The 23,070-nt window shown below is 51.6% G+C and overlaps 1 protein-coding gene across 1 annotated transcript; it reads left to right on the top strand.

Moving 5' to 3' along the window:
- Positions 1–3,439: 3,439 nt before the first annotated feature.
- On the top strand, positions 3,440–20,503 carry LOC139257880 (tubulin beta chain). The gene is made up of 2 exons (XM_070874656.1): positions 3,440–4,179; positions 20,179–20,503. Exons 1-2 carry the CDS (start codon positions 3,605–3,607, stop codon positions 20,501–20,503), a joined length of 900 nt encoding a protein of 299 aa, XP_070730757.1. The 5' UTR covers positions 3,440–3,604.
- Positions 20,504–23,070: the final 2,567 nt, after the last annotated feature.

Raw genomic sequence — 23,070 nt, 5'->3', positions numbered from 1 at the left:
TCCCTCTCACTCTCCCTCCATCTCCCTCTCTCTCTCACTCTCTCTCTCTCTCACTGTCCCTCTCTCTCTCTCTCTCTCTCTCTCACTGTCTCTCTCCCTCCCTCTCTCTCTCACTGTCCCTCCGCTCTCTCTCTCTCTCACTCTCCCTCCCTCTCGCACTCCCTCTCTCTCTCTCTCACTCTCCCTCCCTCCCTCTCCCTTCCTCTCTCTCTCACTGTCCCTCTCTCACTCTCCCTCTCTCTCTCTCTCTCTCACTGTCCCTCTCACTCTCCCTCCCTATCCCTCACTCTCTCTCTCTCACTGTCCCTCTCCCTCCCTCTCTCTCTCACTGTCCGCTCTCACTCTCCCTCTCTCTCTCTCTCTCTCTCACTGTCCCTCTCACTCTCACTCCCGCTCCCTCCCTCTCTCTCTCTCTCTCTCACTGTCCCTCTCCCTCCCTCTCTCTCTCACTGTCCCTCTCACTCTCCCTCCCACTCCCTCCCTCTCTCTCTCTCTCACTGTCCCTCTCACTCTCCCTCCCTCTCCCTCCCTCTCTCTCTCTCTCTCTATCTCACTGTCCCTCTCCCTCCCTCTCTCTCTCACTGTCCCTCCCTCTCTCTCTCACTGTCCCTCTCTCTGTCTCACTCTCCCCCCTCTCACTCACTCTCTCTCTCCCTCCCTCCCTCCCTCTCACTCTCTCTCTCACGGTCTCTCTCTCTCTGTCTCACTCTCCCTCCCTCTCCCCTCCCTCTCTCTCACTCTCTCTCTCTCCTTTCCTCCCTCCCTCTCACTCTCTCTCTCTCTCAATGTCCCTCTCTCTCTCTCTCTCTCACTCTCTCTCACTCTCCCTCCCTCTCCCTCTCTCTCTCTCTCTCTCTCACTGTCCCTCTCCCTCCATCTCTCTCTCACTGTCCCTCTCTCTCTCTCACTCTCCCTCCCTCTCACGCTCTCTCTCTCTCTCTCTCACTGTCCCTCTCTCTCTCTCTCTCTCACTCTCCCTCCCTCTCACGCTCTCTCTCTCTCTCACTGTCCCTCTCCCTCCATCTCTCTATCACTGTCCCCCTCTCTCTCACTCTCCCTCCCTCTCACGCTCTCTCTCTCTCTCACTGTCCCGCTCCCTCCATCTCTCTCTCACTGTCCCTCCCTCTCTCTCTCACTGTCCCTCTCTCTGTCTCACTCTCCCTCCCTCTCACGCTCTCTCTCTCTCACTGTCCCTCTCTCTCTGTCTCACTCTCCCTCTCTCTCACTCTCCCTCACTCTCCCTCCCTCTCACTCCCTCTCTCTCTCACTCTCTCTCTCTCTCACTGTCCCTCTCTCTGTCTCACTCTCCCTCCCTCTCGCTCTCTCTCTCTCTCACTGTCCCTTTCTCTGTCTCACTCACCCTCCCTCTCACGATCCCTCCCTCTCCCTCTCTCTCTCTCTCTTTCTCAATGTCCCTCCCTCTCTCTCTCACTGTCCCTCTCTCGGTCTCACTCTCCCTCCCTCTCACTCTCCCTCCATCTCCCTCTCTCTCACTCTCTCTCTCTCTCACTGTCCCTCTCTCTCTCTCTCTCTCTCTCTCACTGTCCCTATCCCTCCCTCTCTCTCTCACTGTCCCTCTCTCTCTCTGTCTCACTCTCCCTCCCTCTCACTCTCCCTCCCTCTCCCTCCCTCTCTCTCTCTCTCTCTCTCTCACTGTCCCTCTCTCTCTCTCTCACTGTCCCTCTCTCTGTCTCACTCTCCCTCCCTCTCACTCTTCCTCCATCTCCCTCTCTCTCTCACTCTCTCTCTCTCTCACTGTCCCTCTCTCTCTCTCTCTCTCTCTCTCACTGTCCCTCTCCCTCCCTCTCTCTCTCACTGTCCCTCGCTCTCTCTCTCTCACTCTCCCTCCCTCTCACGCTCTCTCTCTCTCTCACTCTCCCTCCCTCTCGCACTCCCTCTCTCTCTCTCTCACTCTCCCTCCCTCCCTCTCCCTTCCTCTCTCTCTCACTGTCCCTCTCTCACTCTCCCTCTCTCTCTCTCTCTCTCACTGTCCCTCTCACTCTCCCTCCCTATCCCTCCCTCTCTCTCTCTCACTGTCCCTCTCCCTCCCTCTCTCTCTCACTGTCCGCTCTCACTCTCCCTCTCTCTCTCTCTCTCTCTCACTGTCCCTCTCACTCTCACTCCCGCTCCCTCCCTCTCTCTCTCTCTCTCTCACTGTCCCTCTCCCTCTCTCTCTCTCTCACTGTCCCTCTCACTCTCCCTCCCACTCCCTCCCTCTCTCTCTCTCTCACTGTCCCTCTCACTCTCCCTCCCTCTCCCTCCCTCTCTCTCTCTCTCTCTATCTCACTGTCCCTCTCCCTCCCTCTCTCTCTCACTGTCCCTCTCTCTCTCTCTCTCTCACTCTCCCTCCCTCTCTCTCTCTCTCTCTCTCACTGTCCCTCTCCCTCCCTCTCTCTCTCACTGTCCCTCTCTCTCTCTCTCTCACTCTCCCTCCCTCTCACGCTCTCTCTCTCCCTCGCTGTCCCTCTCCCTCCCTCTCTCTCTCACTGTCCCTCTCTCTCTCTGTCTCACTCTCCCTCCCTCTCACGTTCTCTCTCTCTCTCTCTCTCCGTCTCCCTCCCTCTTTCTCTCACTGTCCCTCTCACTCTCCCTCCCTCTCCCTCCCTCTCTCTCTCTCTCTCACTGTCCCTCTCACTCTCCCTCCCTCTCTCTCTCAATCTCCCTCCCTCTCACGCTCTCTCTCTCCCTCGCTGTCCCTCTCCCTCCCTCTCTCTCTCACTGTCCCTCTCCCTCCCTCTCTCTCTCACTGTCCCTCTCTCTCTCTCTCTCACTCTCCCTCCCTCTCACGCTCTCTCTCTCCCTCACTGTCCCTCTCCCTCCCTCTCTCTCTCACTGTCCCTCTCTCTCTCTCTCTCTCACTCTCCCTCCCTCTCTCTCTCTCTCTCTCTCACTGTCCCTCTCCCTCCCTCTCTCTCTCACTGTCCCACTCTCTCTCTCTCTCACTCTCCCTCCCTCTCACGCTCTCTCTCTCTCTCACTGTCCCTCTCCCTCCCTCTCTCTCTCACTGTCCCTCTCCCTCCCTCTCTCTCTCACTGTCCCTCTCTCTCTCTCTCTCTCACTCTCCCTCCCTCACTCTCTCTCTCTCTCTCACTGTCCCTCTCCCTCCCTCTCTCTCTCACTGTCCCACTCTCTCTCTCTCTCACTCTCCCTCCCTCTCACTCTCTCTCTCTCCCTCACTGTCCCTCTCCCTCCCTCTCTCTCTCACTGTCCCTCTCTCTCTCTCTCTCTCACTCTCCCTCCCTCTCTCTCTCTCTCTCTCTCACTGTCCCTCTCCCTCCCTCTCTCTCTCACTGTCCCACTCTCTCTCTCTCTCACTCTCCCTCCCTCTCACTCTCTCTCTCTCTCTCACTGTCCCTCTCCCTCCCTCTCTCTCTCACTGTCCCTCTCTCTCTCTGTGTCACTCTCCCTCCCTCTCACGCTCTCTCTCTGTCTCCCTGTCACAGGTCAGAGCGGCGCGGGCAACAACTGGGCCAAGGGCCACTACACCGAGGGGGCCGAGCTGGTCGACTCGGTGCTGGACGTAGTGCGTAAGGAGGCCGAGAGTTGCGACTGTCTCCAGGGCTTCCAGCTGACCCACTCGCTGGGCGGGGGCACGGGCTCGGGCATGGGCACCCTGCTGATCAGCAAGATCCGCGAGGAGTACCCCGACCGCATCATGAACACCTTCAGCGTGGTGCCCTCGCCCAAGGTCTCCGACACGGTGGTGGAGCCGTACAACGCCACCCTGTCGGTGCACCAGCTGGTGGAGAACACGGACGAGACCTTCTGCATCGACAACGAGGCCCTGTACGACATCTGCTTCCGCACCCTGAAGCTCACCACCCCCACCTACGGCGACCTCAACCACCTGGTGTCGGCCACCATGAGCGGGGTGACCACCTGCCTGCGTTTCCCCGGCCAGCTCAACGCTGATCTGCGCAAGTTGGCCGTCAACATGGTGCCCTTCCCCCGGCTGCACTTCTTCATGCCCGGCTTTGCCCCCCTCACCAGCCGGGGCAGCCAGCAGTACCGCGCCCTCACCGTGCCCGAGCTGACCCAGCAGATGTTCGACGCCAAGAACATGATGGCGGCCTGCGACCCGCGTCACGGGCGCTACCTGACGGTGGCCGCCATCTTCCGCGGCCGCATGTCCATGAAGGAGGTGGATGAGCAGATGCTCAACGTCCAGAACAAGAACAGGTCAGGGCGCGCGACGGGCTCTCGGGGGGTTGGCAGGGGGGGGGGCCCCGGGGGTCAGGGGGTCAGGGGTGGGGGCGAGGTATTAGCTCGCCGGTTATTGAGGGCCAGTCCGTCGTCCAACACAACACACAAAAACCAGCAAGGCGGGTTATTATCTCAACGGCGACAGGTTCGGAAAAGGGGGGCGGGGGGGGGGAAGGTACAATGAGACCCGGGGGTGTCATGGTACGTCGGTCATTGAAGGTTGGCACACAGATAAAACAGGCGGTAATTAAGGCGATTGAATGTTGACACGCAGATACAACAGGCGGTGATTAAGGCGATTGAACGTTGACACGCAGATACAACAGGCGGTGATTAAGGCGATTGAAGGTTGGCACGCAGATACAACAGGCGGTGATTAAGGCGATTGGTGGTTGACACGCAGATACAACAGGCGGTGATTAAGGTGATTGAAGGTTGACACGCAGATACAACAGGCGGTGATTCAGGCGATTGGTGGTTGACACGCAGATACAACAGGCGGTGATTAAGGCGATTGGTGGTTGACACGCAGATACAACAGGCGGTGATTAAGGTGATTGGTGGTTAACACGCAGATACAACAGGCGGTGATTAAGGTGATTGAAGGTTGGCACGCAGATACAACAGGCGGTGATTAAGGCGATTGAAGTTTGGCACGCAGATACAACAGGCGGTGATTAAGGTGATTGAAGGTTGACACGCAGATACAACAGGCGGTGATTAAGGCGATTGAAGGTTGGCACGCAGATACAACAGGCGGTGATTAAGGCGATTGAAGGTTGACACGCAGATACAACAGGCGGTGATTAAGGCGATTGGTGGTTGGCACGCAGATACAACAGGCAGTGATTAAGGCGATTGAAGGTTGACACACAGATACAACAGGCAGTGATTAAGGCGATTGAAGGTTGACACACAGATACAACAGGTGGTCATTAAGGTGATTGAAGGTTGACACGCAGATACAACAGGCGGTGATTAAGGTGATTGAAGGTTGGCATGCAGATACAACAGGCGGTGATTAAGGCGATTGAAGGTTGACACGCAGATACAACAGGCGGTGATTAAGACGATTGGTGGTTGACATGCAGATACAACAGGCGGTGATTAAGGTGATTGCAGGTTGACACGCAGATACAACAGGCGGTGATTAAGGCGATTGAACGTTGACAAGCAGATACAACAGGCGGTGCTTAAGGTGATTGAAGGTTGACACGCAGATACAACAGGCGGTGATTAAGGTGATTGGTGGTTGACACGCAGATACAACAGGCGGTGATTAAGGTGATTGGTGGTTGACACGCAGATACAACAGGCGGTGATTAAGGTGATTGAAGGTTGACACGCAGATACAACAGGCGGTGATTAAGGTGATTGGTGGTTGACACGCAGATACAACAGGTGGTGATTAAGGCGATTGGTGGTTGACACGCAGATTCAACAGGCGGTGATTCAGGCAATTGGTGGTTGGCACGCAGATACAACAGGCGGTGATTAAGGCGATTGAAGGTTGGCACGCAGATACAACAGGCGGTGATTAAGGCGATTGGTGGTTGGCACACAGATACAACAGGCGGTGATTAAGGCGATTGAAGGTTGACATGCAGATACAACAGGCGGTGATTAAGGCGATTGGTGGTTGGCACACAGATACAACAGGCGGTGATTAAGGCGATTGGTGGTTGACACACAGATACAACAGGCGGTGATTAAGGTGACTGAAGGTTGACACACAGATACAACAGGCGGTGATTAAGGCGATTGGTGGTTGTCACGCAGATACAACAGGCGGTGATTAAGGCGATTGGTGGTTGGCATGCAGATACAACAGGCGGTGATTAAGGCGATTGCAGGTTGACACGCAGATACAACAGGCGGTGATTAAGGTGATTGATGGTTGACACGCAGATACAACAGGCGGTGATTAAGGCGATTGGTGGTTGACACGCAGATACAACAGGCGGTGATTAAGGCGATTGGTGGTTGGCATGCAGATACAACAGGCGGTGATTAAGGCGATTGGTGGTTGACACGCAGATACAACAGGCGGTGATTAAGGCGATTGAACTTTGACACGCAGATACAACAGGCGGTGATTAAGGTGATTGAAGGTTGACACGCAGATACAACAGGCGGTGATTAAGACGATTGGTGGTTGACACGCAGATACAACAGGCGGTGATTAAGGCGATTGAACGTTGACACGCAGATACAACAGGCGGTGATTAAGGCGATTGGTGGTTGACACGCAGATACAACAGGCGGTGATTAAGGTGATTGAAGGTTGGCACGCAGATACAACAGGCGGTGATTAAGATGATTGGTGGTTGACACGCAGATACAACAGGCAGTGATTAAGGCGATTGAAGGTTGACACGCAGATACAACAGGCGGTGATGAAGGTGATTGAACGTTGACACGCAGATACAACAGGCGGTGATTAAGGCGATTGAAGGTTGACACGCAGATACAACAGGCGGTGATGAAGGTGATTGAACATTGACACGCAGATACAACAGGCGGTGATTAAGGCGATTGAAGGTTGACACGCAGATACAACAGGCGGTGATTAAGGCGATTGAAGGTTGACACGCAGATACAACAGGCGATGATTAAGGCGATTGGTGGTTGACACGCAGATACAACAGGCGGTGATTAAGGCGATTGAACGTTGACACGCAGATACAACAGGCGGTGATTAAGGCGATTGAAGGTTGACACGCAGATACAACAGGCGGTGATTAAGATGATTAGTGGTTGACACGCAGATACAACAGGCGGTGATGAAGGTGATTGAACGACAACACGCAGATACAACAGGCGGTGATTAAGGCGATTGAAGGTTGGCACGCAGATACAACAGGCGGTGATTAAGGCGATTGAAGGTTGGCACGCAGATACAACAGGCGGTGATTAAGGTGATTGAAGGTTGACACGCAGATACAACAGGCGGTGATTAAAGCGATTGAAGGTTGGCACGCAGATACAACAGGCGGTGATTAAGGCGATTGAAGGTTGACACGCAGATACAACAGGCGGTGATTAAGGCGATTGGTGGTTGGCACGCAGATACAACAGGCGGTGATTAAGGTGATTGAATGTTGACACGCAGATACAACAGGCGGTGATTAAGGCGATTGAAGGTTGACACGCAGATACAACAGGCGGTGATTAAGGCGATTGAAGGTTGACACGCAGATACAACAGGCAGTGATTAAGGCGATTGAAGGTTGACACACAGATACAACAGGCAGTGATTAAGGCGATTGAAGGTTGACAAACAGATACAACAGGCGGTCATTAAGGTGATTGAAGGTTGACACGCAGATACAACAGGCGGTGATTAAGGTGATTGAAGGTTGGCACGCAGATACAACAGGCCGTGATTAAGGCGATTGAAGGTTGACACGCAGATACAACAGGCGGTGATTAAGGCGATTGAAGGTTGGCACGCAGATACAACAGGCGGTGATTAAGGCGATTGAAGGTTGGCACGCAGATACAACAGGCGGTGATGAAGGCGATTGAAGGTTGACACGCAGATACAACAGGCGGTGATTAAGGCGATTGAAGGTTGACACGCAGATACAACAGGCGGTGATTAAGGTGATTGAAGGTTGGCACGCAGATACAACAGGCGGTGATTAAGGTGATTGGTGGTTGACACGCAGATACAACAGGCGGTGATTAAGACGATTGAAGGTTGACATGCAGATACAACAGGCGGTGATTAAGGCGATTGAACGTTGACACGCAGATACAACAGGCGGTGATTAAGGCGATTGAAGGTTGGCACACAGATACAACAGGCGGTGATTAAGGCGATTGAAGGTTGACATGCAGATACAACAGGCGGTGATTAAGGCGATTGAACGTTGACACGCAGATACAACAGGCGGTGATTAAGGTGATTGGTGGTTGACACGCAGATACAACAGGCGGTGATTAAGGTGATTGAAGGTTGACACGCAGATACAACAGGCGGTGATTAAGGCGATTGGTGGGTGACACGCAGATACAACAGGCGGTGATTAAGGTGATTGAAGGTTGACACGCAGATACAACAGGCGGTGATTCAGGCGATTGGTGGTTGACACGCAGATACAACAGGCGGTGATTAAGGCGATTGGTGGTTGACACGCAGATACAACAGGTGGTGATTAAGGTGATTGGTGGTTGACACGCAGATACAACTGGCGGTGATTAAGGTGATTGAAGGTTGACACGCAGATACAACAGGCGGTGATTAAGGCGATTGAAGTTTGGCACGCAGATACAACAGGCGGTGATTAAGGTGATTGAAGGTTGACACGCAGATACAACAGGCGGTGATTAAGGCGATTGAAGGTTGGCACGCATATACAACAGGCGGTGATTAAGGCGATTGAATGTTGACACGCAGATACAACAGGCGGTGATTAAGGCGATTGGTGGTTGGCACGCAGATACAACAGGCGGTGATTAAGGTGATTGAAGGTTGAAACGCAGATACAACAGGCGGTGATTAAGGCGATTGAAGGTTGACACGCAGATACAACAGGCGGTGATTAAGGCGATTGAAGGTTGACACACAGATACAACAGGCAGTGATTAAGGCGATTGAAGGTTGACACACAGATACAACAGGCAGTGATTAAGGCGATTGAAGGTTGACACACAGATACAACAGGCGGTGATTAAGGTGATTGAAGGTTGGCACGCAGATACAACAGGCGGTGATTAAGGCGATTGAAGGTTGACACGCAGATACAACAGGCGGTGATTAAGACGATTGGTGGTTGACATGCAGATACAACAGGCGGTGATTAAGGTGATTGAAGGTTGACACGCAGATACAACAGGCGGTGATTAAGGCGATTGAACGTTGACACGCAGATACAACAGGCGGTGCTTAAGGTGATTGAAGGTTGACACGCAGATACAACAGGCGGTGATTAAGGTGATTGGTGGTTGACACGCAGATACAACAGGCGGTGATTAAGGTGATTGGTGGTTGACACGCAGATACAACAGGCGGTGATTAAGGTGATTGAAGGTTGACACGCAGATACAACAGGCGGTGATTAAGGTGATTGGTGGTTGACACGCAGATACAACAGGTGGTGATTAAGGTGATTGGTGGTTGACACGCAGATACAACAGGCGGTGATTAAGGTGATTGGTGGTTGACACGCAGATACAACAGGCGGTGATTAAGGTGATTGGTGGTTGACACGCAGATACAACAGGCGGTGATTAAGGCGATTGAAGGTTGGCACGCAGATACAACAGGCGGTGATTAAGGCGATTGGTGGTTGGCACACAGATACAACAGGCGGTGATTAAGGCGATTGAAGGTTGACACGCAGATACAACAGGCGGTGATTAAGGCGATTGGTGGTTGGCACACAGATACAACAAGCGGTGATTAAGGCGATTGGTGGTTGGCACGCAGATACAACAGGCAGTGATTAAGGCGATTGAAGGTTGACACACAGATACAACAGGCAGTGATTAAGGCGATTGAAGGTTGACACACAGATACAACAGGCGGTGATTAAGGTGATTGATGGTTGACACACAGATACAACAGGCGGTCATTAAGGTGATTGAAGGTTGACTCGCAGATACAACAGGCGGTGATTAAGGCGATTGAACGTTGACACGCAGATACAACAGGCGGTGATTAAGGCGATTGAAGGTTGACACGCAGATACAACAGGCGGTGATTAAGGTGATTGAAGGTTGGCACGCAGATACAACAGGCGGTGATTAAGATGATTGGTGGTTGACATGCAGATACAACAGGCAGTGATTAAGGCGATTGAAGGTTGACACGCAGATACAACAGGCGGTGATGAAGGTGATTGAACGTTGACACGCAGATACAACAGGCGGTGATTAAGGCGATTGAAGGTTGACACGCAGATACAACAGGCGGTGATGAAGGTGATTGAACATTGACACGCAGATACAACAGGCGGTGATTAAGGCGATTGAAGGTTGACACGCAGATACAACAGGCGGTGATTAAGGCGATTGAAGGTTGACACGCAGATACAACAGGCGGTGATTAAGGCGATTGGTGGTTGACACGCAGATACAACAGGCGGTGATTAAGGCGATTGAACGTTGACACGCAGATACAACAGGCGGTGATTAAGGCGATTGAAGGTTGACACGCAGATACAACAGGCGGTGATTAAGACGATTGGTGGTTGACACGCAGATACAACAGGCGGTGATGAAGGTGATTGAATGACAACACGCAGATACAACAGGCGGTGATTAAGGCGATTGAAGGTTGGCACGCAGATACAACAGGCGGTGATTAAGGCGATTGAAGGTTGGCACGCAGATACAACAGGCGGTGATTAAGGTGATTGAAGGTTGACACGCAGATACAACAGGCGGTGATTAAGGCGATTGAAGGTTGGCACGCAGATACAACAGGCGGTGATTAAGGCGATTGAAGGTTGACACGCAGCTACAACAGGCGGTGAATAAGGCGATTGGTGGTTGGCACGCAGATACAACAGGCGGTGATTAAGGTGATTGAAGGTTGACACGCAGATACAACAGGCGGTGATTAAGGCGATTGAAGGTTGACACGCAGATACAACAGGCAGTGATTAAGGCGATTGAAGGTTGACACACAGATACAACAGGCGGTCATTAAGGTGATTGAAGGTTGACACGCAGATACAACAGGCGGTGATTAAGGTGATTGAAGGTTGGCACGCACATACAACAGGCCGTGATTAAGGCGATTGAAGGTTGACACGCAGATACAACAGGCGGTGATTAAGGCGATTGAAGGTTGGCACGCAGATACAACAGGCGGTGATTAAGGCGATTGAAGGTTGGCAGGCAGATACAACAGGCGGTGATGAAGGCGATTGAAGGTTGACACGCAGATACAACAGGCGGTGATTAAGGCGATTGAAGGTTGACACGCAGATACAACAGGCGGTGATTAAGGTGATTGAAGGTTGGCACGCAGATACAACAGGCGGTGATTAAGGTGATTGGTGGTTGACACGCAGATACAACAGGCGGTGATTAAGACGATTGAAGGTTGACACGCAGATACAACAGGCGGTGATTAAGGCGATTGAACGTTGACACGCAGATACAACAGGCGGTGATTAAGGCGATTGAAGGTTGGCACACAGATACAACAGGCGGTGATTAAGGCGATTGAAGGTTGACACGCAGATACAACAGGCGGTGATTAACGCGATTGAACGTTGACACGCAGATACAACAGGCGGTGATTAAGGCGATTGAAGTTTGGCACGCAGATACAACAGGCGGTGATTAAGGCGATTGGTGGTTGACACGCAGATACAACAGGCGGTGATTAAGGTGATTGAAGGTTGACACGCATATACAACAGGCGGTGATTCAGGCGATTGGTGGTTGACACGCAGATACAACAGGCGGTGATTAAGGCGATTGGTGGTTGACACGCAGATACAACAGGCGGTGATTAAGGTGATTGGTGGTTGACACGCAGATACAACAGGCGGTGATTAAGGTGATTGGAGGTTGGCACGCAGATACAACAGGCGGTGATTAAGGCGATTGAAGTTTGGCACGCAGATACAACAGGCGGTGATTAAGGTGATTGAAGGTTGACACACAGATACAACAGGCAGTGATTAAGGCGATTGAAGGTTGGCACGCAGATACAACAGGCGGTGATTAAGGCGATTGAATGTTGACACGCAGATACAACAGGCAGTGATTAAGGCGATTGGTGGTTGGCACGCAGATACAACAGGCGGTGATTAAGGTGATTGAAGGTTGACACGCAGATACAACAGGCGGTGATTAAGGCGATTGAAGGTTGACACGCAGATACAACAGGCGGTGATTAAGGCGATTGAATGTTGACACGCAGATACAACAGGCAGTGATTGAGGCGATTGAAGGTTGACACACAGATACAACAGGCAGTGATTAAGGCGATTGAAGGTTGACACACAGATACAACAGGCGGTCATTAAGGTGATTGAAGGTTGACACGCAGATACAACAGGCGGTGATTAAGGTGATTGAAGGTTGGCACGCAGATACAACAGGCGGTGATTAAGGCGATTGAAGGTTGACACGCAGATACAACAGGCGGTGATTAAGACGATTGGTGGTTGACATGCAGATACAACAGGCGGTGATTAAGGTGATTGAAGGTTGACACGCAGATACAACAGGCGGTGATTAAGTCGATTGAACGTTGACACGCAGATACAACAGGCGGTGCTTAAGGTGATTGAAGGTTGACACGCAGATACAACAGGCGGTGATTAAGGTGATTGGTGGTTGACACGCAGATACAACAGGCGGTGATTAAGGTGATTGGTGGTTGACACGCAGATACAACAGGCGGTGATTAAGGTGATTGAAGGTTGACACGCAGATACAACAGGCGGTGATTAAGGTGATTGGTGGTTGACACGCAGATACAACAGGTGGTGATTAAGGTGATTGGTGGTTGACACGCAGATACAACAGGCGGTGATTAAGGTGATTGGTGGTTGACACGCAGATACAACAGGCGGTGATTAAGGTGATTGGTGGTTGACACGCAGATACAACAGGCGGTGATTAAGGCGATTGAAGGTTGACACGCAGATACAACAGGCGGTGATTAAGGCGATTGAAGGTTGGCACGCAGATACAACAGGCGGTGATTAAGGCGATTGAAGGTTGGCACGCAGATACAACAGGCGGTGATGAAGGCGATTGAAGGTTGACACGCAGATACAACAGGCGGTGATTAAGGCGATTGAAGGTTGACACGCAGATACAACAGGCGGTGATTAAGGTGATTGAAGGTTGGCACGCAGATACAACAGGCGGTGATTAAGGTGATTGGTGGTTGACACGCAGATACAACAGGCGGTGATTAAGACGATTGAAGGTTGACACGCAGATACAACAGGCGGTGATTAAGGCGATTGAACGTTGACACGCAGATACAACAGGCGGTGATTAAGGCGATTGAAGGTTGGCACACAGATACAACAGGCGGTGATTAAGGCGATTGAAGGTTGACACGCAGATACAACAGGCGGTGATTAACGCGATTGAACGTTGACACGCAGATACAACAGGCGGTGATTAAGGCGATTGAAGTTTGGCACGCAGATACAACAGGCGGTGATTAAGGCGATTGGTGGTTGACACGCAGATACAACAGGCGGTGATTAAGGTGATTGAAGGTTGACACGCATATACAACAGGCGGTGATTCAGGCGATTGGTGGTTGACACGCAGATACAACAGGCGGTGATTAAGGCGATTGGTGGTTGACACGCAGATACAACAGGCGGTGATTAAGGTGATTGGTGGTTGACACGCAGATACAACAGGCGGTGATTAAGGTGATTGAAGGTTGGCATGCAGATACAACAGGCGATGATTAAGGCGATTGAAGTTTGGCACGCAGATACAACAGGCGGTGATTAAGGTGATTGAAGGTTGACACACAGATACAACAGGCAGTGATTAAGGCGATTGAAGGTTGGCACGCAGATACAACAGGCGGTGATTAAGGCGATTGAATGTTGACACGCAGATACAACAGGCAGTGATTAAGGCGATTGGTGGTTGGCACGCAGATACAACAGGCGGTGATTAAGGTGATTGAAGGTTGACACGCAGATACAACAGGCGGTGATTAAGGCGATTGAAGGTTGACACGCAGATACAACAGGCGGTGATTAAGGCGATTGAATGTTGACACGCAGATACAACAGGCAGTGATTGAGGCGATTGAAGGTTGACACACAGATACAACAGGCAGTGATTAAGGCGATTGAAGGTTGACACACAGATACAACAGGCGGTCATTAAGGTGATTGAAGGTTGACACGCAGATACAACAGGCGGTGATTAAGGTGATTGAAGGTTGGCACGCAGATACAACAGGCGGTGATTAAGGCGATTGAAGGTTGACAAGCAGATACAACAGGCGGTGATTAAGACGATTGGTGGTTGACATGCAGATACAACAGGCGGTGATTAAGGTGATTGAAGGTTGACACGCAGATACAACAGGCGGTGATTAAGTCGATTGAACGTTGACACGCAGATACAACAGGCGGTGCTTAAGGTGATTGAAGGTTGACACGCAGATACAACAGGCGGTGATTAAGGTGATTGGTGGTTGACACGCAGATACAACAGGCGGTGATTAAGGTGATTGGTGCTTGACACGCAGATACAACAGGCGGTGATTAAGGTGATTGAAGGTTGACACGCAGATACAACAGGCGGTGATTAAGGTGATTGGTGGTTGACACGCAGATACAACAGGTGGTGATTAAGGTGATTGGTGGTTGACACGCAGATACAACAGGCGGTGATTAAGGTGATTGGTGGTTGACACGCAGATACAACAGGCGGTGATTAAGGTGATTGGTGGTTGACACGCAGATACAACAGGCGGTGATTAAGGCGATTGAAGGTTGGCACGCAGATACAACAGGCGGTGATTAAGGCGATTGGTGGTTGGCACACAGATACAACAGGCGGTGATTAAGGCGATTGAAGGTTGACACGCAGATACAACAGGCGGTGATTAAGGCGATTGGTGGTTGGCACACAGATACAACAGGCGGTGATTAAGGCGATTGGTGGTTGTCACGCAGATACAACAGGCGGTGATTAAGGCGATTGGTGGTTGGCATGCAGATACAACAGGCGGTGATTAAGGCGATTGCAGGTTGACACGCAGATACAACAGGCGGTGATTAAGGTGATTGATGGTTGACACGCAGATACAACAGGCGGTGATGAAGGCGATTGGTGGTTGACACGCAGATACAACAGGCGGTGATTAAGGCGATTGGTGGTTGACACGCAGATACAACAGGCGGTGATTAAGGCGATTGAACGTTGACACGCAGATACAACAGGCGGTGATTAAGGCGATTGAAGGTTGACACGCAGATACAACAGGCGGTGATTAAGACGATTGGTGGTTGACACGCAGATACAACAGGCGGTGATGAAGGTGATTAAACGACAACACGCAGATACAACAGGCGGTGATTAAGGCGATTGAAGGTTGGCACGCAGATACAACAGGCGGTGATTAAGGCGATTGAAGGTTGGCACGCAGATACAACAGGCGGTGATTAAGGTGATTGAAGGTTGACACGCAGATACAACAGGCGGTGATTAAGGCGATTGAAGATTGGCACGCAGATACAACAGGCGGTGATTAAGGCGATTGAAGGTTGACACGCAGATACAACAGGCGGTGATTAAGGCGATTGGTGGTTGGCACGCAGATACAACAGGCGGTGATTAAGGTGATTGAAGGTTGACACGAAGATACAACAGGCGGTGATTAAGGCGATTGAAGGTTGACACGCAGATACAACAGGCGGTGATTAAGGCGATTGAAGGTTGACACGCAGATACAACAGGCAGTGATTAAGGCGATTGAAGGTTGACACACAGATACAACAGGCAGTGATTAAGGCGATTGAAGGTTGACACACAGATACAACAGGCGGTCATTAAGGTGATTGAAGGTTGACACGCAGATACAACAGGCGGTGATTAAGGTGATTGAAGGTTGGCACGCAGATACAACAGGCGGTGATTAAGGCGATTGAAGGTTGACACGCAGATACAACAGGCGGTGATTAAGGCGATTGAAGGTTGACACGCAGATACAACAGGCGGTGATTAAGGCGATTGGTGGTTGACACGCAGATACAACAGGCGGTGATTAAGGTGATTGAAGGTTGACACGCAGATACAACAGGCGGTGATTAAGGCGATTGAACGTTGACACGCAGATACAACAGGCGGTGATTAAGGTGATTGAAGGTTGACACGCAGATACAACAGGCGGTGAATAAGGTGATTGGTGGTTGACACGCAGATACAACAGGCGGTGATTAAGGTGATTGGTGGTTGACATGCAGATACAACAGGCGGTGATTAAGGTGATTGAAGGTTGACACGCAGATACAACAGGCGGTGATTCAGGCGATTGGTGGTTGACACGCAGATACAACAGGCGGTGATTAAGGTGATTGAAGGTTGACACGCAGATACAACAGGCGGTGATTAAGGTGATTGAAGGTTGGCACGCAGATACAACAGGCGGTGATTAAGGCGATTGAAGGTTGGCACGCAGATACAACAGGCGGTGATTAAGGCGATTGGTGGTTGGCACACAGATACAACAGGCGGTGATTAAGGCGATTGAAGGTTGACACGCAGATACAACAGGCGGTGATTAAGGCGATTGAATGTTGACACGCAGATACAACAGGCGGTGATTAAGGCGATTGAACGTTGACACGCAGATACAACAGGCGGTGATTAAGGCGATTGAAGGTTGACACGCAGATACAACAGGCGGTGATTAAGGCGATTGGTGGTTGACACGCAGATAAAACAGGCGGTGATTAAGGTGATTGAAGGTTGACACGCAGATACAACAGGCGGTGATTAAGGCGATTGGTGGTTGACACGCAGATACAACAGGCGGTGATTAAGGCGATTGGTGGTTGACAAGCAGATACAACAGGCGGTGATTAAGGTGATTGAAGGTTGACACGCAGATACAACAGGCGGTGATTAAGGTGATTGCAGGTTGACACGCAGATACAACAGGCGGTGATTAAGGTGATTGAAGGTTGACACGCAGATACAACAGGCGGTGATTAAGGCGATTGGTGGTTGACACGCAGATACAACAGGCGGTGATTAATGCGATTGGTGGTTGACACGCAGATACAACAGGCGGTGATTAAGGCGATTGGTGGTTGACACGCAGATACAACAGGCGGTGATTAAGGCGATTGAAGGTTGGCACGCAGATACAACAGGCGGTGATTAAGGTGATTGAAGGTTGGCACGCAGATACAACAGGCGGTGATTAAGGTGATTGAAGGTTGACACGCAGATACAACAGGCGGTGATTAAGGCGATTGAAGGTTGACACGCAGATACAACAGGCGGTGATTAAGGCGATTGAAGGTTGACACGCAGATACAACAGGCGGTGATTAAGGCGATTGGTGGTTGACACGCAGATACAACAGGCAGTGATTAAGGCGATTGAAGGTTGACACGCAGATACAACAGGCGGTGATTAAGGCGATTGGTGGTTGACACGCAGATACAACAGGCGGTGATTAAGGCGATTGGCGGTTGACACGCAGATACAACAGGCGGTGATGAAGGCAATTGAAGGTTGGCACGCAGATACAACAGGCGGTGATTAAGGCAATTGAAGGTTGGCACACAGATACAACAGGCGGTGATGAAGGTGATTGAAGGTTGGCACGCAGATACAACAGGCGGTGATGAAGGTGATTGAAGGTTGACATGCAGATACAACAGGCGGTGATTAAGGCGATTGAAGGTTGGCACGCAGATACAACAGGCGGTGATTAAGGCGATTGAAGGTTGGCACGCAGATACAACAGGCGGTGATTAAGGCGATTGAAGGTTGGCACGCAGGTCTGTTTACACTGTACATTAATGATTTAGACGAGGGGATTAAATGTAGTATCTCCAAATTTGCGGATGACACGAAGTTGGGTGGCAGTGTGAGCTGCGAGGAGGATGCTATGAGGCTGCAGAGTGACTTGGATAGGTTCGGTGAGTGGGCAAATGCATGGCAGATGAAGTATAATGTGGATAAATGTGAGGTTATCCACTTTGGGGGTAAAAACAGAGAGACAGAATATTATCTGAATGGTGACAGATTAGGAAAAGGGGAGGTGCAACGAGACCTGGGGGTCATGGTACATCAGTCATTGAAAGTTGACATGCAGATACAGCAGGCGGTGAAGGCAAATGGCATATTAGCCTTCATAGCGAGGGGATTTGAGTATAGGAGCAGGGAGGTCTTACTGCAGTTGTACAGGGTCTTGGTGAGGCCTCACCTGGAGTATTGTGTTCAGTTCTGGTCTCCTAATCTGAGGAAGGACATTCTTGCTATTGAGGGAGTGCAGCGAAGGTTCATCAGACTGATTCCCGGGATGGTGGGACTGACCTATCAAGAAAGACTGGATCAACTGGGCTTGTATTCACTGGAGTTCAGAAGAATGAGAGGGGACCTCATAGAAACGTTTAAAATTCTGACGGGACTGGACAGGTTAGATGCAGGAAGAATGTTCCCGATGTTGGGGAAGTCCAGAACCAGGGACACAGTCTAAGGATAAGGGGTAAACCATTTAGGACCGAGATGAGGAGAAACGTCTTCACCCAGAGAGTGGTGAACCTGTGGAATTCTCTACCACAGGAAGTTGTTGAGGCCAATTCACTAAATATATTCAAAAGGGAGTGAGATGAAGTCCTTCCTACTCAGGGGATCAAGTGGTATGGCGAGAAAGCAGGAAGGGGGTACTGAAGTTTCATGTTCAGCCGTGAACTTATTGAATAGTGATGCAGGCTAGAAGGGCCAAATGGCCTGCTCCTGCACCTATTTTCTATGTTTCTAGGTAGAGCAGGCGGTGAAGGCAAATGGCATGTTGGCCTTCATAGCGAGGGGATTTGAGTATAGGAGCAGGGAGGTGTTGCTACAGTTGTACAGGGCCTTGGTGGGCCACACCTGGAATATTGTGTTAAGTTTTGGTCTCCTAATCTGAGGAAGGACATTCTTGCTATTGAGGGAGTGCAGCGAAGGTTCACCAGACTGATTCCCGGGATGGCGGGATTGACATATGAGGAGAGACTGGATCGACTGGGCCTGTATTCACTGGAGTTTAGAAGGATGAGAGGGGATCTGATCGGAACATGTAAAATTCTGACGGGACTGGACAGGTTAGATGCAGGAAGAATGTTCCGGATGTTGGGGAAGTCCAGAACCAGGGATAAAGGTTCCTGGGTTTGGCGGTAATATATTAGCGTGAATAGAGGATTGGTAACGAACAGAGAGTCGGGATAAATGGTTCATTCTCGGGTTGCAACCAGTAACTAGTGGGGTGCGGCAGGGATCAGTGCTGGGACCCCAGCTATTTACAATCTATAGTAACGTCTTGGATGAAGGGACTGAGTGTAACGTAGCCAAGTTTTCTGACGATAAAAAGATGGGAGGAAAAGCAATGTGTGAGGAGGTCACAGAAATCCTGCAGAAGGACAGAGACAGGCTCAGTGAGTGGGCAAATGTTTGTCAGATGGAGTAAAATGTGGGAAATTATGAGGTCATGCACTTTGGCACAAAAAATTCAAAGAGCAAGTTATTATTTAAACGGAGAAAGATTGCAAAGTGCTGCAGTACAGCGGGACCTGGGGGAACTTGTACATGAAACACAAAAGGTTAGTCTGCAGGTACAGCAAGTGATCAGGAAGGCCAATGGTATCTTGGCCTTTATTGCAAAGGGGATGGAGTATAAAAGCAGGGAAGTCTTGCTCCAGTTATACAGGTTATTGGTGAGGCCACACCTGGAGTACTGCGTGCAGTTTTGGTTTCCGTATTTACGAAATGACGTACTTTGCTTTGCAGGCAGTTCAGAGAAGGTTCACTCGGTTGATTCCGGAGATGAGGGGGTTGACTTATGAGGAAAGGTTGAGGAGGTTGGGCCTCTACTCATTGGAATTCAGAAGAATGAGAGGTGATCTTATGTAAACGTATCAGATTATGAGGGGGGCTCGACAAGGTGGATGCAGAGAGGATGTTCCCACTGATGGGGGAGACTAGAACTAGGGGGCATGGTCTTAGAATAAGGGGCCGCTCATTTAAAACTGAGATGAGGAGGAATTTCTTCTCTCAGAGGGTTGTAAATCTGTGGAACTCGCTGCCTCAGAGAGCTGTGGAAGCCGGGACATTGAATAAATTTAAGGCAGATATAGACAGTTTCTTAACCGATAAGGGGATGAGGGGGCGGGCAGGGAAGTGGAGCTGTGTCCATGATCGGATCAGCCATGGTCGTATTAAATGGCGGAGCAGGCTCGAGGGGCCGAACGGCCCACTCCTGCTCCTGTTTCTGATGTGCTTGTGCTCTTGCGATTTCAGCAGCTACTTCGTCGAGTGGATTCCCAACAACGTCAAGACGGCCGTCTGCGATATTCCGCCCCGCGGGCTGAAGATGTCCGCCACTTTCATCGGCAACAGCACGGCCATCCAGGAGCTGTTCCGCCGCATCTCGGAGCAGTTCACCGCCATGTTCCGACGCAAGGCCTTCCTGCACTGGTACACGGGCGAGGGGATGGACGAGATGGAGTTCACCGAGGCCGAGAGCAACATGAACGACCTGGTGTCCGAGTACCAGCAGTACCAGGACGCCACGGCCGAGGAGGAGGGCGAGTTCGAGGAGGAGGAGGGCGATGAGGCCGCCTGAACCCTCCCTCCGGGGGGGGGGCGGGGGAGGTGTGGGGTGGGTGCGGGGGAACAACCTTCGCCAAAATGTGTCTTTTTCTCTCGTAATTTTTTTTTTCTCTCCCTCACAAAATTGGTGCCCCACCCAAGGGGCTGACTCAATCAAAAATGGCCGCTCCCCCGTGTGGCAGCGGGGGGGGGGGGGAGGGGGATGGTGGGGCGGGCTTTGGTGGGGATCATACTCTAGCAAACATCAACACAACATGTTCGTCTCTCGCTGTTTCAGTTCTTTCTTTTTTTTTATCTCTCCCTCACAAAATTGGTGCCCCACCCAAGGGGCTTGCTCGATCCAAAATGGATGCTCCCCAGAGGAGCAGGGGATGGGGCGGGGGGGGGGGGGCTGTGAGCAATCATCCTGAGACAACCTTCAACACAATGAGTCTGTCTCTCGCTGTTTCATTTCTTTTCTTTTTTTCTCTCTCCCTCACAAATTTGGTGCCCCATTTAAGGGACTGGTTCAATCCAAAATGGCCGCTCCACAGAATGCGGGCGGTGGGGGTGGGGGGAGCATAGCGCACGGGGGGGGGAGGGGGGGTGAACATCCTGAGGCAAACTTCAACACGATGTGTCCAGTTCTCGCTATTTTTTTTCTTTTTTTTTTTATGTCTCCCTCACAAAATTGGTGCCCCACCCAAGGGGCTGGCTCGATCCAAAATGGCTGCTCCTCAGAGGGTGGGGTGGGGGATTGGTGAGCGGGGAGGCGGCGGGGGGTGAGGGAGGGATCATCCTGAGGCAAACTTCAACACGACGTGTCGGTCCGCCGCCGTTTCTGTTCTTATTTCTTTTCCCATCCTCACAAAATTGGTGCCCCACCCAAGGGGCTGTGCCCTCATCAAGGAGCCCAGGAACCTCGGTCTTGAATATACTCAAAGACTGAGCCTCCACGGGCCTCTGAGGCAGAGAATTCCAAAGAGGCACCACCCTCCGAGTGAAGAAATACCTCCTCATCCCCGTCCTAAATTATCCTGAGACCATGTGACCCCCCCCCCCCTGGTTCTAGACTCCCCCAGGGAAACACCCTCCCGGCATTTACCCTGTCAAGCCCCCTCAGAATTGTGTGTGTTTCAATGAGATCCCCTCTCATTCTTCTAAACTCCAGAGAATATATTCCTAGCCTGTTCCTCGTGGGACAAAACCCCCACCCCCTCCATCCCGGCCGTGCGATCGCAGAGCTGTTGCGTGGTGAGTGGCTCGGCCAGTCACGTGATGTTCGCAGGGCTCCATAAAACCCCAGCCAGTTGGTGCGAGGTCATGCACGATGAGTCACGCCGTTGTGAGCCGAGTACGGGGCGGGGGGGTGAACTGCTTGCGTTTGGTGTCACTGTTAAACCTTTGTCAATAAACAAACTGGTTCTGAAGAGCGACGTGTCTCTGTGAATTCTTCAGCACGACCAACAAAATGGAGCGTCGCCATCGTCGTACAGTCCCTCGCAATCGAGGAAGACTTGCTTCCCCTCTTAAAATGAGTCCTGAGGTGGCTGGGCGGTCCAGTACGAGAGACACGGCCCCTCTCACAGGCGGGACCAGAGAGTCGTCGAGGGAAAGGGAAGGGTGGGACTGCTTTTACCGCACGCTCCTTCCGCAATTGGCGACAAGAGTCGAGGGCTCAGCCACGCCCCCTCCCGGATGCACTTCCTCCACTAGAGGGCAGACTGGTCTTTGGGCCAGGGACTCCCAGGTGTGGGTGGGGGATGTTGCACTGTATCAGGGAGGAGTGTGTCCCTGTTAACGTTCCCTCTGCCCCGCCTTTTGGCTCGTTTTGCCCGTGAAGGAGTTCCGAGTAGAGCGCTCGCTTTGGGTAGTCTCGTGTCTCGGGGCGGGGGGGGGGACGTGCGGACAATGTGGCCCTGCCCAGCGGAGCTGGTCGAGTGTGGGTCAGTGCTTCGATGCTGGGGATGTTGGGCCTGGTCGAGGACGCTAACGTTGGTGCGTCTGTCCTCCCGGGGGATTTGCAGGATCTTGCGGAGACATCGTTGGTAATATTTCTCCAGCGACTCGATGTGTCTACTGTACATGGTCCATGTCTCTGGGCCATACAGGAGGGTGGGTATGACAACAGTCCTGTAGACCATGAGCTGGGGGTGAGGTACCTACAGTACACGGTCCGTGTCTCTGGGCCATACAGGAGGGCGGGTATTACTACAGTCCTGCAGACCATGAGCTGGGGGTGAGATACCTACTGTACATGGTCCATGTCTCTGGGCCACACAGGACGGTGGGTATTACTACAGTCCTGTAGACCATGAGCTGGGGGTGAGGTACCTACTCTACATGGTCCATGTCTCTGGGCCATACAGGAGGGTGGGTATCACTACAGTCCTGTAGACCATGAGCTGGGGGTGAGGTACCTACTGTACATGGTCCATGTCTCTGGGCCACACAGGAGGGTGGGTATCACTACAGTCCTGTAGACCATGAGCTGGGGGTGAGGTACCTACTGTACACGGTCCGTGTCTCTGGGCCATACAGGAGGGTGGGTATTACTACAGTCCTGCAGACCATGAGCTGGGGGTGAGATACCTACTGTAC

The sequence above is a fragment of the Pristiophorus japonicus genome, unplaced genomic scaffold, assembly GCF_044704955.1.
Source record: "Pristiophorus japonicus isolate sPriJap1 unplaced genomic scaffold, sPriJap1.hap1 HAP1_SCAFFOLD_920, whole genome shotgun sequence".
NCBI classification, from domain to species: Eukaryota; Metazoa; Chordata; class Chondrichthyes; family Pristiophoridae; genus Pristiophorus; species Pristiophorus japonicus.
The sequence above is the reverse complement of the archived record's forward strand: the minus strand, read 5'-3'. Positions and strand labels throughout refer to the sequence as shown.

Coding starts and splice junctions, on each gene's coding strand:
- LOC139257880 (XM_070874656.1), top strand. CDS start 3,605: ATGGGCACCCTGCTGATCAGCAAGATCCGCGAGGAGTACCCCGACCGC. Junction 4,180..20,178: donor AACGTCCAGAACAAGAACAG/GTCAGGGCGCGC, acceptor TTGCGATTTCAG/CAGCTACTTCGTCGAGTGGA.